Raw genomic sequence first — 15621 nt, 5'->3', positions numbered from 1 at the left:
TTTTTTTTGTTAAAAGTTGTCATATATTTTGTGGTTCTTTTGCACATTTGCATGATTCTCTTCTTAAAATGTGACATCTGGGAATTCTAAAATCTGAAGTAATGATATCAGTAGATCTGTTATATTATTTTCATTTTATTATAGGTGGATTTGAAATGGAAGGTATATTTGTGTTCCTGATTTCCTTTATAAATAAAACTAGATCAATATAAATTTTTTGGAACTTTTTTAAGTGTAGAAATAAAACTCTAGGAGGTATTGTCTTGAAAACAAATTCCTGTGTTATTCATAGTATTATTTTAAGTGTTTATATTTCTTATAAACTAGTGGTTCTATTTCCCATATATTTCATATGTGTCTGTGACTTCAGGAGACACCTCCTGGAGAGCAGTAGTTTCTCATGTAACACACTGCTGCTCCTTTCAGAATCCTAACACTGTGCAATATCATTCCTCAGACAGTTATGACCAGAGTGCCCTGCAGGCTGTGCAGCTGGAGGATGGAACCACAGCCTACATCCACCACACGGTGCAGATGCCACAGTCAGACACCATTCTGGCCATCCAGGCCGATGGCACAGTGGCAGGACTGCACACAGGAGATGCTGCCATCGACCCTGACACCATCAGTGCTTTGGAGCAATATGCAGCCAAGGTACTCTGCAAGGCATTTCTCTAGCCACCATGTCTTAAAAAAATGTACAGCACAACATACCTGGCAGCACAAGCCAATTGTTGTTTAAGAAATTAAATTGTAGCCGGGAGAGTCTCAGACTCCTAGAAGAGAGCTCACCAAATTGTCATGACAGTGCTTCACTGTCATGAGCAGCTCTGGTGCCTAGTGTTGCACAAAAAGGAGAAAAGATTGAACACTGAACTGGAGTAGGATTTAGAAAGCCCTTTAGACAGCCAAATTAAAATCTCCTCTATCCTATAGCATTGCAAAGGAGTCTCTTGGAAGGACACTGTTTGCAAAGAAGGACAAAGTTGAATTATTCTTGTTCAGGCACTATTGCTGGATTAGTTTTTTTTCCTGAATGGGAAGAGTATGGCCTGGTGTACTGAGCAAGGGCAGCACATGGTGTGAGGTGTAGAAAAGACAATCAGACAAACTTCTTTGATCTCTATTTTCAATAGTAAAAATGCAGTAGGATGCACAAAATTCATGTTGTTCACTTTCCTGGGCTCTGCAAAGCATGATGTAAGTATGGTAATGGGTGATGCAACTTCCATGACTCTGTAGTTAAGCTGTGTCCCAGCAGCTAGGTAATTGCCATCAGGGCTTGTATTGCTCTGGAAAAAGAGCAGAATATATTTTAAAGCCTGTCATCTTAATGTCACAGAGAGTTGTCAAAATTTGGGAGGCCAGTTAGGATAATTAAATAGCTTATTCACTATTCTTTTCATTATGCTTCTGTCTGTTAGAATTGAGAGACCCTAAGGCAGGCAGTCAAATTGTGTTGTGATTTAACATTTCATGAAGTAAAAGGTAATTCAGTGTTAGTTGGGCTGTAATCACAAGCTTTTATACATTCCACAGGTACTATTTCATTTAGATTACATCAATCACAACTTTGCCCTTCTTAACTGGCATCTATATTAATCATAATTTCTGATACATATCTGTTTTGAGAAGGTGAAAAAGAAACAGAAGAAATGCAAATAAATTTGCATTTTCATCCTATTTAACTCAATATGGGTTTTTTAATTCTGTCATGTGAATTTGTTTCCTGTAGTGCACTTGAGTGTTTGTTTAGGAAAAATTGTTTTCTTTAAGCTTTCATCTCAGAACCTTATTCTGAATGGTACTGCTGGACCCTTAAGGGGACAGCCAGTAGAAGTGAGTTTCCAAGCACTACATTTGGTTTATGGGGTTTTTTTGGGTACAAAACCAAATAGCAGCTCAATGGTCAGAACCCTGGATCTCTCTTAAAAGAAGAAATGTAGTTTTGTGATTCTTCCATGTCCATGCACTCTTCATAGGGAGGCAAGGTACAGTTTTCATAGCTGGTATTTCAGACACCTTGAGAAAGGTACAGGAAGAAATGAAATACACATGGTAAGTATATGATAGGTTTTTATAAAATTTTAGGTAGCCCAAAAAAGAGTAGTGATTTGTCATTGGCTGCACCAGTTTCAGAACTGGGAAACATCAGGTGAAACTCACATGTGATGGGTTCAAGAAGAAGGAAGGTGCTGTTTCAGACAGCTCAAAGTTAAGCACTGCCCTGCTTGTAGGATATTGTGGACACTAATATGTCCTTGGATTCAAGGAGTAATTAGATAAATTCATGGAAGAAAAATGTATCCATGGCTATTTGGTAGAAACACGTGACTTCTGGTTCGGGAAGTTCATAAACCACAAATTGCTTGGAGGTTGGCAGAAGATTATGGGGAATGCATCACTCCATGCTTGGCCTGTTTGTTTAGTGTTCTCCAGCATCTGCTGCTGGCTGCTGGTGGAACTGAAATGGTGCAGTGGTATGGCCTTTACTTTGACTCAATGTAGTTGCCCTTGTGTTTTTATTTGAAGGCAGACTAAATCTTTCTTTAGCATAAAGGAGATTATTTTAGGAGGAGCTCAAAGATCTGCCCTGGAATCCTTCCAGAATTCTTACAATACTGCAAAAGAGAAGTTTAAAGTTGGGTGTCTTTTTTTGTTTGGTTCTTTTAAGGCTTTCTTTTTGAACTTTAAAGGGCAAAGAAAAAAAAGGTGAATTTGGAGAGTGGTGGTTCTTCGTTTCCCTGTCCTATGCAACAGGCAGAAACAGAAAGATCAGTGGGGTGCCCAAGATCAGTGTAGAATATAAGAGAGTTCATACAAAGAGGCCCAAGCAGACTCCCCAGAAGCTCACTGGAAGTGGTGGAATGTGTACATTTTTCATTGTCCCTCTCTTCTCCTTGAGGCAGGAAAGTACCACTTTCCAACATGCAAAGCACATGCAGACTTGAGTCCTGTAATTTTGGGCTGAGTCAGTGCCACCATCCTCCCAAAGCAAGCCAGGAGAAAAGGTCATTGCTCTCAGGGAAGTGAGAATAGGTGATGGAATGGTGAAGAGGTTACAACACATCCTTGCCTCCCAAAAGCTGCTCTCCTGTGCCATCCCAGCTGCTGGCAGAGTGCACTAACTGGGATTTGTGCATGCCTCAACACGTGCACACACGTTCTCTTGGCATCATTCATTTCCAATAGTTGATCAAGTTCTAATTTCATGGCAGCAGTTCTTCTCTCTACCAACAGCAGGAAGTTCAGGATGAACTAATTGAAGTCTCCTTTCTGTGCAGGTTCTCCCCCTCTTCCTTTAAAAATTCTGAGGGGGAAGGTCCCACAATAGCTATTGTTTCCATCTGAAAAAAACACCCCAAAATTACCTGCTTTCTGACACTCTCTTAAATCTTTTTGTAATGTAAATTTACCTCTGTTTGGGCACTTTCCTTATTACTGTTGTAGCTCAAAGTTCCCAAAAGTAAATTGTCTAATTTAGAGCGGGAGTGTGAAAAGCTCTCATGGGATGAGTTCTGCCAGTCTCCAAGCAAACTGCTGGGGGCTGGTGCTGTGGGCAAGGTGCTTCACACAACCCCAGTGACCTCTGGGGCCTGCTGTGGCTCTTGGGAGGGAGGAGTCCTGCCCAGCTGCTTTAGAGAAGAATAAAATCACTTAGACTGGGCTTAGGTGCATCAGTCTCAGCCTTGAATATAATGGAGGCAGAGATTATTGTGAATGCCTGTGGTTAGTACAGAGACAATTTAGGGATGGAAAACTATGCAAAGTATACTTTAATTTTTTTATATAGTGACCAGTAACATGCTGTTCTTTGAGCTGATGCTTGTGAGAGAGTTTGGGGTGTTTTTTTAAACTGGGTAATTACATTTTTATTTAAATAAAAATTTCACATTAACACCAACAGTCTTTCAAATATTTTTATGAGCTCCTTGGAAACAGCAATACCTTTCTCCTCCTGGAGACTGTCTTTAAAAACAAACCTATGTAGCAATACCCAAGTCCTTGCTTAGCTGTTATTTGACTTTTTCAAATTGAGATGTAACACATTGTCTTAGGTATGTTGATTCAAAAAGCAGTTGTGCTGTTTGAACAAGTACATTCTGCTTAATGGAGTGAGAGAGATATCTTGATTATAAAATAAGTAAATGTTGGGGGTTTTTGGTTTTTGTCAGAACTCGGTATTGTTAAATCTATTGCTATATTGTAATACTTTTGTCTATTAATTTAACATCCTTAGTTCTTGCAGTCTTTCCTAGCCTGTTACAAAACACCTTTGCTGTGCTCACTTGGTCTGTTGTGTAATGCAGATGCTGCAAGAGGTGATTTTTGTGTAAGTTCAGGTACTATGGGATATCCGTGTTCCAAGAGGGAGCTAGAGAGCTATGAAATAATAAACCCAGGAACTGTCTGTAACCCTCTGTTTCTGAGATGAATAAAAGTAACTGGTGTAAATGTTTATCCCATTTCAACTTTGTTTTTCAGGTGTCTATTGATGGAAATGACAGTGTTAGTAGCACAGGAATTATAGGGGAAAATGAACAAGATAAAAAAATGCAGGTATGTGCTTAATACAAAATAATTAAATATTTTTATTTCTTTTGTCTTTTCTGCCCAACAAGGTGCATGACAGGGAGTCCTGTAGCCATGAACTCTGGTTTGCTTCTACCCTTCAGAAGTTGTAGATTTCAAACTATACAGATAGATTATAATATCTCACTCTGCACAAGATCATGTCACAAGAGTGTAAAAGATCTTTTAATACTTACTGCTGTCTAGGGGATTTTCCTGTTAAAAGGTAATTAAAAATTAGGTTGACTTTCTAAGATTTTTCAAGCTGACATGAGTATTTCTTCAATAAGAATGTAAGTATTTCAGAAATTCTTTCCAGAGAAGGAGCTGACTTTTGATAGTATTTAAAGCAGAAGAATGCTGTCTCAGTTCTTAAATTTCATCTAGGAGAGACCATTCCAGGCATAGTCTGGAACTGTTCTCTCTTGAATGACTTATTTTGATTCCACTTGCCCTGTTAGGGTCCCTGACCTTTACAGCAGGTTTTATAAAGAATCAGTAGTTAAGAGTGTTGCTCCTAGAGAATGCTTAAAGAACAGAAAAAGATTTCAACAACTTCTTCTGGATCCTTATTGTTTGTACACAGCAATGTAAAAACCTTTAAATGTTAAAAGATGAATGTAAAAGTTCAAAGGGTAATGGAAAATATAGGTGCAACTTACTAAGTCTCAAGCTTTTTTCCCTAGGATCCATAAAATTATGTAAGGAGAATGGTATTTGGCATTATAATGTATTTCATTAAAGGAAAAGACAAAGGAAAAATGTATCCTGGGCTTCAAATATACAACTAAAACAACACTAAAAACTCCATATCCTCCCATGTTCAGGTGGCAAAATCAAAAACGGAAAAGTCATTGCATTGAGAATGGGGCTTCTCTGGGCAAACCTTTTCTCCTTTTTGCTTAATTTAAGAAATAATGAAGTAGACAAGGAGGAAAAATGTCTTCTTCCAAGTTCAAAATACATCATGTGTGAAAGGAATAATTATAGGCTCACCTCTCACAGCTCAAATTTTCTATTTTTATCTTTTACAAGTTAGATCCCACAATATAGATCCCACAATATTTAAAGCTGCAGATGCTTCACTTTTGGCTGTGTGGCATGACTGTGGAAGGAGAGAATAACTAATACTTGAATTATTTACTGTATTGGACCATGTTCCAGAAAATGAAATCAAGAAATTTAGAGGGTTTGCACTTGTAGGTTGGAATAGGGATACAACTGCAATGAAAGGCAAAATTCAAGGAGGAGTAAGATAAAAGCTTTGTTGGTTTTATTTGAAGTAAGAGCCTATTAAGCAGAATTACTTGTAATCAGTATCCACGTAAATATTGATTTTGGCTTCAGCCCCAAAGCAAACTGAATGTGGATGTGGTTTTATCTTATACATATATGGCAACATATGTGCAATATGGAAATGTGCCAATCTGTGGAGCACTGCATGTTCCAAACAAAACAAGATCTGATATTTGAAAAAGGTAATGAGGCTTAGTCTCAAATTCTGACCCTTATAAGGTGACTACAGTTGGCCTTCAGTTGAAGGGACCCACAGCTATCAGTTCTGTATAAAAATAGAAATCATTCTTATATCTTGATTTAAGTAGATACCTGCCTGGAACTCATTCTGTATTCATATGTATTAATCTATAATATTTAAAACAGTCTCATATTTAGATGTAGAATTAAATAGGTGTATATTTATAAACTTTTTAAGTCCACAGGGAATAGAACAGATGTCACACTGCTAAGCAGTCACTCAGACTTGCATGTGGTTAGTTAGGTGTTTCAGCTAAGAAAAAAAAAGCATAAAACCTCTTTGTGATTTCTACATGGGAAAACAAAAGACTCTCTGTGCCCAAATGGATATCTCACTATTTCCTTTCAAACCTGTCATACCCATCTGTTCATAATACACACTTTGGTTATATGATTCTGCTTTTATGTGTGCAGTAAAAAAATCTGATCCAAGGAAAAATCTGATCCAAGATCTTTGTTTTTCTCCTGTGTTACCTCTCTGAGATCAGGATGCATTTGTGATCTCTTAAAAATAGGGGGTTTAAAATTCTATTTATTTATTCATTCTGTTTAAAAGTATTTGAAGTACACAGTTCCTTTCAGTAAGTTCCACATTATTAGAAAGGTGCTTCCTCCCCAGTTTTTGTATCCATCTTAATGTTGGTAGGATTATGGCTGGTTATTTCCTTGCAGATATCAGCACATTACAGAATTGTTCTTATTTTCTTTTCAACTTTGGTATACTTGAGCTTTATGGTAGAACTTAGCAACTATACATATTTTTATATAAATATTTTGTATTAATATTTTTATATGCTGGAACAACAAAGAAGTAGTAGGAGAGATATAGATAGGAAAAAATAATTAGTGCTTCAGTGCAGGTGCTCAACCAAGTGTGTTCTTTATGATCCTTAAGTATTGAAGTGATTTCTGTGATTCATGCTGTCACAGGTTAAACAATAGTATCAATAATGGGTTCTCAATCCAGATTATTTTTCTCTGTGGTTCCAGAGGAGACTTTCTGAAGTGATGGAGTTGCACATTTCAGCTGATTAAAAGTTTTGTATTAAACTTTGCTCCTTTAGTCTTACAAAGAGTCTGCAGGTAACAGGTTATTCCATCCTCTCTGGAAAATCTGTGGGAAAGGTGTTAGCAGTGAAATGTGTGATTTCTCTGGAAGAGGAAATAAAGGTGTGTGCTGTGCAGTCTCCCTGGTGCAGGGAGCTGTGCTGGGAGGGCTCAGGTGCCTGAAGTGCTGTGGTGATGGATCCAGGCTCTTTAAAAGGGCCAGCTGGGGAAAGAGGGTAGCAGGAGCTGCCCTTCCACTGGGAACAGCAGGACTGCACAGAGCTGTGGGGTGGGAGGTGGCTCAGCCCAGTGTGGGGGCTGAGCTGGTGCCTGTGCCACAAGGCCATGATCAGGAGGAAGATGAAGCCTTCTTCAGACAAGTGGAGCAAGCCTGGTGTGCACAGGCCCACGGCCTCGTGGGGAATTTTAACCTCCTCGGTATCTGCAGAATACAGGACATCACAGCAGGGCACAGGAGGAGCAGTCTGGAGCTCAGGGGTGGCAAGGGGCAATCTGAGCAGGCTACTGAGCAAAGGGAGCCACTTTGCAGAGCCTCAGTTGCCAAAAGAATTAGTTGGGAATGTGAATGTTGGGAGCAGACTTCAGGAGTGTCCATCCTTAGAGATACTCAGAACCCATTTGGATATGGCTGTGAGCAACCTGCTGCAGCTGACAGTGTTTTCTGCTGAGAGTATTGTCTCCTCATCCACCCTGTGCAATCTTCTTTTGACAGTTTGGAGTAGAATTGGATTTGTACCAAAAGGGAGGTGATCTGAAAGGACAGACTGTATAAAAGAGTCTCGATTGCTTTGCCCAGAGTTGTGTGGAAGTGCTGATGTTTGGGCTGCTGCCTCTGTGTTCTGTCTGTATGGATGTCAGGTCTTGCTCATGTTTCTTGCATGTCAGTGTAGAAAGGAGCCTGTGCAAGGGGCTTCAGGTGCCTCCTGAAGCTGTGCTGTTTATTTTCCTGTTGTCATGCCACAAGGGAGAGTAGAACCTAGCTCACAGTGCTCCAATTAGTTTGATCAAAGTACATGCATGGCAGACCAAGTACAAAATGCTTTACTTCATTTTCAAAAAATGCTTATTCTAAGGATATTTAATTATTGTTTGGCCTTTCCATGAACTTATGTTTGAAGGTGGTCTGATTTATAACTTAATTTCTCTTAGGAACACAGCTAGCACCTATGACTTGTCTGTCTACTAATTTTACCACTGTGCTTATATTTAAAATAATTTGTCTTTGTTATTGGACTAATTAATGCAAGCTTTTAAATTTGCTAGGTACAAGTAAATGTTTTACAGTTTCCATCATGGTTTTCAGTTATTTATTTTTAGTTTATTTATTGAGGGCTCAGAAATACATGGCCTAGCAGAGCGAAGAGAAACAAAAGAAACCTGTCAAAATCAGCCCTGGCTTGATAGCAAAATAAATGTGTAACTTCTCTGATCCCTTTTGATTGTTTTTTTTTTTAGTATGTGGTTGGGGTTTTTTTAATTTTTTTTTTTCTCTTTCACTTAAGATTGTCTTGCAAGGACATGGAACAAGAGTGACAGCAAAATCTCAGCAGACTGGAGAGAAGGCCTTTCGCTGTGATTATGATGGCTGTGGAAAACTGTACACAACAGCTCACCATCTTAAGGTGAGGAGATGTAAAATGTGCATTGCTGCTTTGTAAATGTGATTTTTTTTTTGGAAAGATTATGTGGTTAAAAGTAATAGAAATGGAGAGGGAGCCAGTTGCAATGAGGCTGTTTTGTCAGATGTTTATTGGATTGATTTTACAGTAATTGGTGGTGCTCAGCTGAGTTTATTTGTGTTCTGGGATCATGTTCAGCTGCTCTATTGCCAGCATAGCGAGGTTGTTCCTACCAGCAGTGTCACAGAAATTCTGGAATCCAGCATTTGTTTTATCAACTTTACATGTATGCATGATCATGCAAAAATTCCAGGTTTTGAAATATTTCACCATCATAGTACAAAGTGAGACTCTTCAAAATTAATATTCAGAGTGAAAAGATGGCATGTCTTTTCACAGATGGTGACTTCTTAATTCTCTTCCTTATTTTAAAATAAGTAAAGGAATTACTGAGATGGTGAATGGTCTAGGGCTGCTGACATTCCAGCTGAGGCTGGCACAATCCCTTGCTGATGAGGTAACCTGCTCACAGTGCTGCTTTGTCCCTGACCACAGGAGTCAGTGAGTGGCTGGCATTAGGAGTCATTGCTAAAATGATGTCCTTGCTGTAGAGGTTTCATGCAATATTAGAGTATTATTGGAAGCATTCAGTGGAGTCAAAAATCAGATAGAGAGTGGGCTCTGAGTGGGCATATTTACCTCCTGTCTTTAGTGTAGTGCATGATGGCAACTGAGCATGTATTTACAGAAGTGTTTTGTGCCAAACTGACTGGCAGGATCAAGTTACACCTTGCAAAGAGACAGCTTTAGTTTTAGGGAAAATGTTGTTACCATATTTCATGATTTTTTCATCACTGGCATAAACACACACTTCAAGGTGAATCTTAGTAAGATAAATAAAATATGTTTGCTCTGAGAATGACCTGTTTCTGTGCTGAAGTGACCAGATACAGCATTTCATTAAGTCACTGTATTGGATGTCAACAGGTGCATGAAAGGTCTCACACGGGAGACAGACCATACCAGTGTGAGCATCCCGGATGTGGCAAAGCCTTTGCAACAGGTAATCTTGAGCAGACTAGCTCCTCCTGCTTGTTAGTGTTTGTGTTTGTCTGTGAATAAAGTAAGTTTTTAATATTGCCTTTTTTAACTGCTGAGTTGGTTGGGACAACTGGAAAAAGAAAGTTACGTTTTTAGCTAGTGTAGCAATAGAAAGGACAGAGGATTTAACTCTTACTGAAGGGGGAAGGAGGTCAAGCACTCAACACTTCCCTCACTCTTCTCTCATCTACAGTCAAATAATGTTAAAAATAGGCTTTTCTTACCATTAAACTAATACCAAAAGTTAAATGAGATGATAATAGAAAGCTGAACCTGTAGGCTAGGGGCAGATTCCTGATCTTCTGGTCTAAATTTGAAAGGAACTTGAAGAGAAGATGCTGGTTTAAGTGTTCTTTATTGAATTTGTATCAGAGTGACATCTGTCATGAAGGGAACTCTCCATTTGTACAGATTACTCTGCTCATAAATGATGGTCTCCCTGAGATGGAATTTGATTGTGCAAAATGCAATTATGAGGAATGAAACATGGAACGAAGTGGAAGAGCAAAACTTGTTTCAAATTTTATTCTTTTACTTGGAATGTAAATTAGTATCATGCTTAGAAAAGTCAGGCTCTGTTTTTTTAATAAGGTATTTTTGAAATAACTTAATCTGTTCTAATACATTTGCTACAATTGCTTTGAATAGAAACAAGCAAAATAAATACTGATGCAAAGAGCAAAAGGGAAACAACCACACTTTTAAAGGGCTGCACCTAAGTTTAATTGCATAGAGTTTGTAAAGGGATTTCAAAACTATGTCATTAAATACTCTCTTCCTTTGCAACACACTGGTGTATGGCTATAAACAGCTCTTTGTTTATGAACACTATTTTTGATCAGAGGCATTGTATACTATTGTACATCCTTGCCTTGGACCAAGTTCACTTTAAGTACTGCGTAGTCTTTGGTTTAAATGTTAAGAACTCTCCTGGGCTGGGTCATGAAATTGAGTTTATTTTAGATATAAATGTAAATTAATGCTCAGCTTGGTTAACATGCTTCATGCTTTTAAAAACATCAAGAACAGGAATTTCAGCTGTTTTGGGGAGAACTCACTGAAATGAAAGTAGATGTCATTTTCTTACAGACTTTATTTTGTACAAATTTATACATCACTTGTGGATACAAGTGACATTCAGGTTCATTTTCTAAAATGGCTGTTTCAGGTTTCTTTGGTCATTATCTTTTCAGTGAAGTGCTGAAAGGAAAATTTTGCTTAAATGCTCATTGCAAAATAATTTATAGAGGGTCTGATCCAAAGTTCACTTCAGACTGGTAGAGCTTTTGATGATGATGAGTTCCTAAAAGTAATCTTAAAGAGAATGAGTGTCTATGACACTTTTGGTTAGCACCTGTATATGTGATTTTACTGCTGACTTCTTTTGTGGTTATTGCTTTTCCTGTGAGCAAATAATTAGATGTCATTTTGATGACAGTAGTGGGAAGAGGTAAAAGCTCGATGGAATGCACAGCATATGGCTTCTTCAGAAGGCAGAATAAATATTTGTCCACACAATTACAGTTTATCCTTCTGAAGGGAAGGAGAAGAATCATGGAAATAAACAAAATAACAAAAAATAAAGACTCTAAGAATTTCTAAACTGTTATCTAGAGTTCTGCTGCTCTGTCGGGTAGAATGAAGAGCTTGCAAAGAATGAAAGAGTAAATTTTACTCATCAACATTGCTGAGTGGAATAGCAATCCCATCTTTTGCTGGTGATGGTTGCTGAGTGTCCTGGTTGTGTGCTGGTTGCTGAGTGTCCTGGTTGTGTGCTGGTTGCTGAGCATCCTGGTTGTGTGCTGGTGCCCTGTGACACCCTTTGTGTCCCCAGGGTACGGGCTGAAGAGCCACGTGCGCACGCACACCGGGGAGAAGCCCTATCGCTGCACCGAGGAGAACTGCACCAAGTCCTTCAAGACTTCTGGAGACCTGCAGAAGCACATTCGGACACACACAGGTACTGTCAGCACACGTCTTTGTTCATTCACCCTGGTGGATTTTTAGTTCTTTCTCTTTCCTCATTCTCTGACTTTATACTGACAAAATCAGCCTGTGTATATTCTCTTCCTGAAGCCCAGTGAGCTCAGCAGCATTTCAGCATGGTAAGCATTAAATCCAGCATGCTTTCCTTGGAAAAAGTGCTAAAGCATTCACACTGCTATGGCAAATGCACTAACTTCTAGCAGTGCCTCACTTATATTGTCACTGGGCCACTCATTGCCTTTACAGTTTCATCTGCAGCTGTAACAGAACAAGGAACTTTCCCTCAGTAATCTGTCTTGCCTCTTAGAAATGGCTTCAGTGTTCCTCAGTTTTGGTGCTTTAATATAACTTGCATGCCAGCTCCATGAAAGCTGATATTCTGAGCTTGTTATCCTCATTTCCCATCTCTTCTTCCAGCAGAAAAACCAAAATGTCATAGAAAACCAACAGCTACTAAAAGTTGCAAAGGCACAATAAAATAAAATCTTACGTTTTGTCTAAAAACATTAAATTGAAAGCCAAACCACAAATTCTAGACAGCACACTACACTCTGCAAAACTCTGTGGCTGCACACACGTGTCAACAAGATTGCACAATGTCTCCTTTGTGCCTGTGATCTTCAAGAAAAACAACCCCTAAATGTAGCAAGGACAATCTATCACTGGCTAACCTATTCCATTAAATATATTTATGTCCCTGCTAGAACACTGACAAGCTTTTCCACTCAACTGCCTGAATCTTTGTAAGTCAAGAAGAAAAAAAATAAAATAAGTAGGGGTGTGGTTTTTTTTTTAATTAAAAATACTTAAAATTTTGCAGGGTGGGATGTACATGTAGGCAATAAAAATTGTAAAAAACTCAGGATTACATTAAGATATTTCTGGTTTTTTGGACTTCCATACACAAAAATATTCTGTTGGGATTAGTGCTATCTTGATCTTTCAACATCAGTGTGAGCACATATCATCTCAGCTCTAGAAGAGGACTGTTGATATGCACTGCATCAAGTACAGACTATGAACTGGAAGGTTTCCTATCTGTGGACTGTTTTCTTTCCTTTTAAACCACCACAGAAGGTGTGTGGTAATTTAATCTGTTTTGCAGTTGAGACAAAAGATTTGAGCCAGCCCTATGTAACCTACCCACCTGAACAATATGAGTAATAGAATCATAATCTCCCAGCAGGTGAGGGGCCAGAGGTGTCTCATTTTAGATTTATGAGTTTCCAGGAAGCTAAAGAAGGAGAGGAAAGGTGCAGCACCAGCTTTGTGCAGGTGGATGGAGCAGCGTGTGCTCATGCCTTGTGCAAGCTGCAGCAGGGCAGGGGGCAGCTCTGGGCTCTCCCGCTCCCTGCCACGGCTCAGAAACCTTTCCCTTCTTTAGGAGGCACATCAGGGTCAGCACTTGCTTCACTTTCTGCCTGTTTTAACCAGAAGCGACTTCTCCCCGTCTTTGAGTAGAGTCAAGTCTTGCTTTCAGTGCCATCGAATGCTTGCCTTGGCTTCCTCCATGCCCTCCCCAGCCACGCAGCTCTGGCATCAGGAGAGCTGCTGTGGATGGTGCCTCGTGCTGCCGAGGGGTACAGCCTCAAGGCTTTGCATTGCTAGAGCTGGAATTCGCTGTCACCTGGAAACAGGTCGCTTGGCTAGGAAGTACATTAGAATTTGAAAAGGCCCCTGCAGGGACCGGTCTGGTGACATTCCTGCGGGCATTGTTTCCGAGCGATCTGTCCTGGTTTTTAGCGCAGCGTCTGTTGCTGGGTGGGGCTGGCTCTGCAGCCCTGCTGCTTTGGGACTGTTTGGGGTCCTGGCTGCAGCGAGGATTAGGGGAGCCATGGTAACACAACACTGAGGTGTTCGGGGAATACACACTGCCTTGGCAGGAAGCTGGAAAACCTTCCCGAAACAGCTGCCCGAAGGAGTGAATAGTAGTTTCCTCTGCCAAGGAGTGAACTGCTGTGGAGTTTTGTGGTATTAGTGTCTATCAGGACTTGTTCTTTTATTTCTAATTACCTACAGTTGTATCAGTAGTGGTGTTCAGCTCTTGCTCTCAGATTCTGCTCTTTGGTAAGCAGCTCAGTGTGTGGAATGTACTTGGCTCTAGAAGTGGGAAATTACCCCAGGACATCCTGTCAGTGGCTCTAACATCTCCAAGTTTAACCCCCCTTGCTCTCCTTCTCTGTGTGCTTTGATAGATCTGAAAGGTCAGGGTTATTGCAGTATTATTGGTTGGCCTTGTCTGCTATTCACAGTGAAATGCTGTGGTGCAGTGATGTAAGTTACTGTGCTTAAACTTATATTACACAAAAAGACTTTAAAAGAACAAAAAAGTGATTTGCTTTGGTCTGGGGGTTTAAAACTTGAGTTTCATGGCTGTTTCTCTTTAGGAAGTTTGTTCTTTTTTAAGGTTAATGCTTTCTACAGCAAGTTTTATTAATCCGTGTTTATCCTGGTTATATGTTAAATCATGAAGGTACTTTTTTTTCATTTGAAGAATTAACAATTGTCAAATATCAGTGGTATGATACACTTGGTTTGGATAATATATATATGAATTGGGGAGGCTGTTAAACAGTTGCTAGATTATGGGCGGTGTGCAAGCTAATCCAAGCAATTGAGTCTGTTCTACATATGTTGAAGTATTAATCTCAATGCTTCATAATTTAGCTTACAGACTGTATCGTTTTCCTGAATTTTGTTCATTTTGGCTAAACTAGAACACTCTAGTGGCATGTTGGTGCAGTTTCTGACTGAGGGATCTCACAGACAAAATTAGGTAGCTTTAGGTTCCTACATTCATGTCTAAGTGTAACTTGGGATTTTCATTTCTTTTGTAACCTTTGCTTGTGCACCTTTTCTTGTCTTCTTTTTCAGGTGAAAGGCCTTTTAAGTGTCCCTTTGAAGGATGTGGCAGGTCATTCACAACATCTAATATTAGAAAGGTTCACATCAGGACACACACGGGCGAAAGGCCTTATTACTGTACAGAGCCAGGATGTGGGAGAGCTTTTGCCAGTGCAACTAATTATAAGAATCATGTGAGAATACACACAGGTATATGAGTGATTTATTGTATTTTGAAGTGGAATCTGCTTGGGAGAGGCTGTGTCATTCTCCTTGTCAACAGTGTTGTGGTGTGTTGTCATTGGGTATAGTCATGTTTCTATGACTTGGCTTGGTCATTCTGTTTGGGCCTCCTCTCCCCTCAGCTGAGGATATTTAAGCATTTAGATTTCCCACCTTGCTAGCAAGGCAGAATCATTTTGGTTTGGATACAAAGTTTTTTAAACTGGGCATTGGGCTGAATCCTTAATATGATTCTGGGGCTTGTGAGCTGTTTTCTTAAATAAATACCAGTAAAGGACAAGTCTGAGCTTAACTTTGGCTCACTGTTACGAGTCACGCTTTCATCCCATATTTTCCTTGCTGCTGGAACTGTGGTCAAAACTTCCTTTTTTATAGACTAGACGTGAAAATACTTATCTAGTGAGCAGAGTACTTATTTGGTGAGCAGAAATAATAAGCACAAATTTGAAGATTCTAAAATGTAAAAGCAGCGATAGCCATATCAGCTTGGCAGCATTATGTATGTTACAGAAACACAGACAAGCTTCATAGAGCAACGTTTTATAGCTTAGTTTATATTTTTAGTTTACAATGTAAACTAAAAATTACAATTTGGACATTGTACCCATTCCATTGATTTTTAAATTGAAGGTTTTTTTATATGAAATCATAA

General features: G+C 39.3%; 1 protein-coding gene across 4 annotated transcripts in view; it reads left to right on the top strand.

Moving 5' to 3' along the window:
- ZNF143 (zinc finger protein 143) overlaps positions 1-15621 on the top strand; it is a 43408-nt gene that overhangs the window by 14383 nt on the left and 13404 nt on the right. For all 4 annotated transcript variants that reach the window (XM_077179825.1, XM_054634421.2, XM_054634424.2 and 1 more), the window contains 6 exons: positions 458-654; positions 4486-4560; positions 8679-8798; positions 9783-9858; positions 11731-11856; positions 14757-14936. In XM_077179825.1, coding sequence (XP_077035940.1) covers positions 458-654; positions 4486-4560; positions 8679-8798; positions 9783-9858; positions 11731-11856; positions 14757-14936 — 774 coding nt within the window. The remainder of the gene's footprint in view (positions 1-457; positions 655-4485; positions 4561-8678; positions 8799-9782; positions 9859-11730; positions 11857-14756; positions 14937-15621) is intronic.

The sequence above is a fragment of the Agelaius phoeniceus genome, chromosome 6 (genome assembly GCF_051311805.1).
Source record: "Agelaius phoeniceus isolate bAgePho1 chromosome 6, bAgePho1.hap1, whole genome shotgun sequence".
In the NCBI taxonomy this organism is placed as follows: Eukaryota; Metazoa; Chordata; class Aves; order Passeriformes; family Icteridae; genus Agelaius; species Agelaius phoeniceus.
Note: the sequence above shows the minus strand (reverse complement) of the source record. Positions and strands in the feature narration are given on the sequence as shown.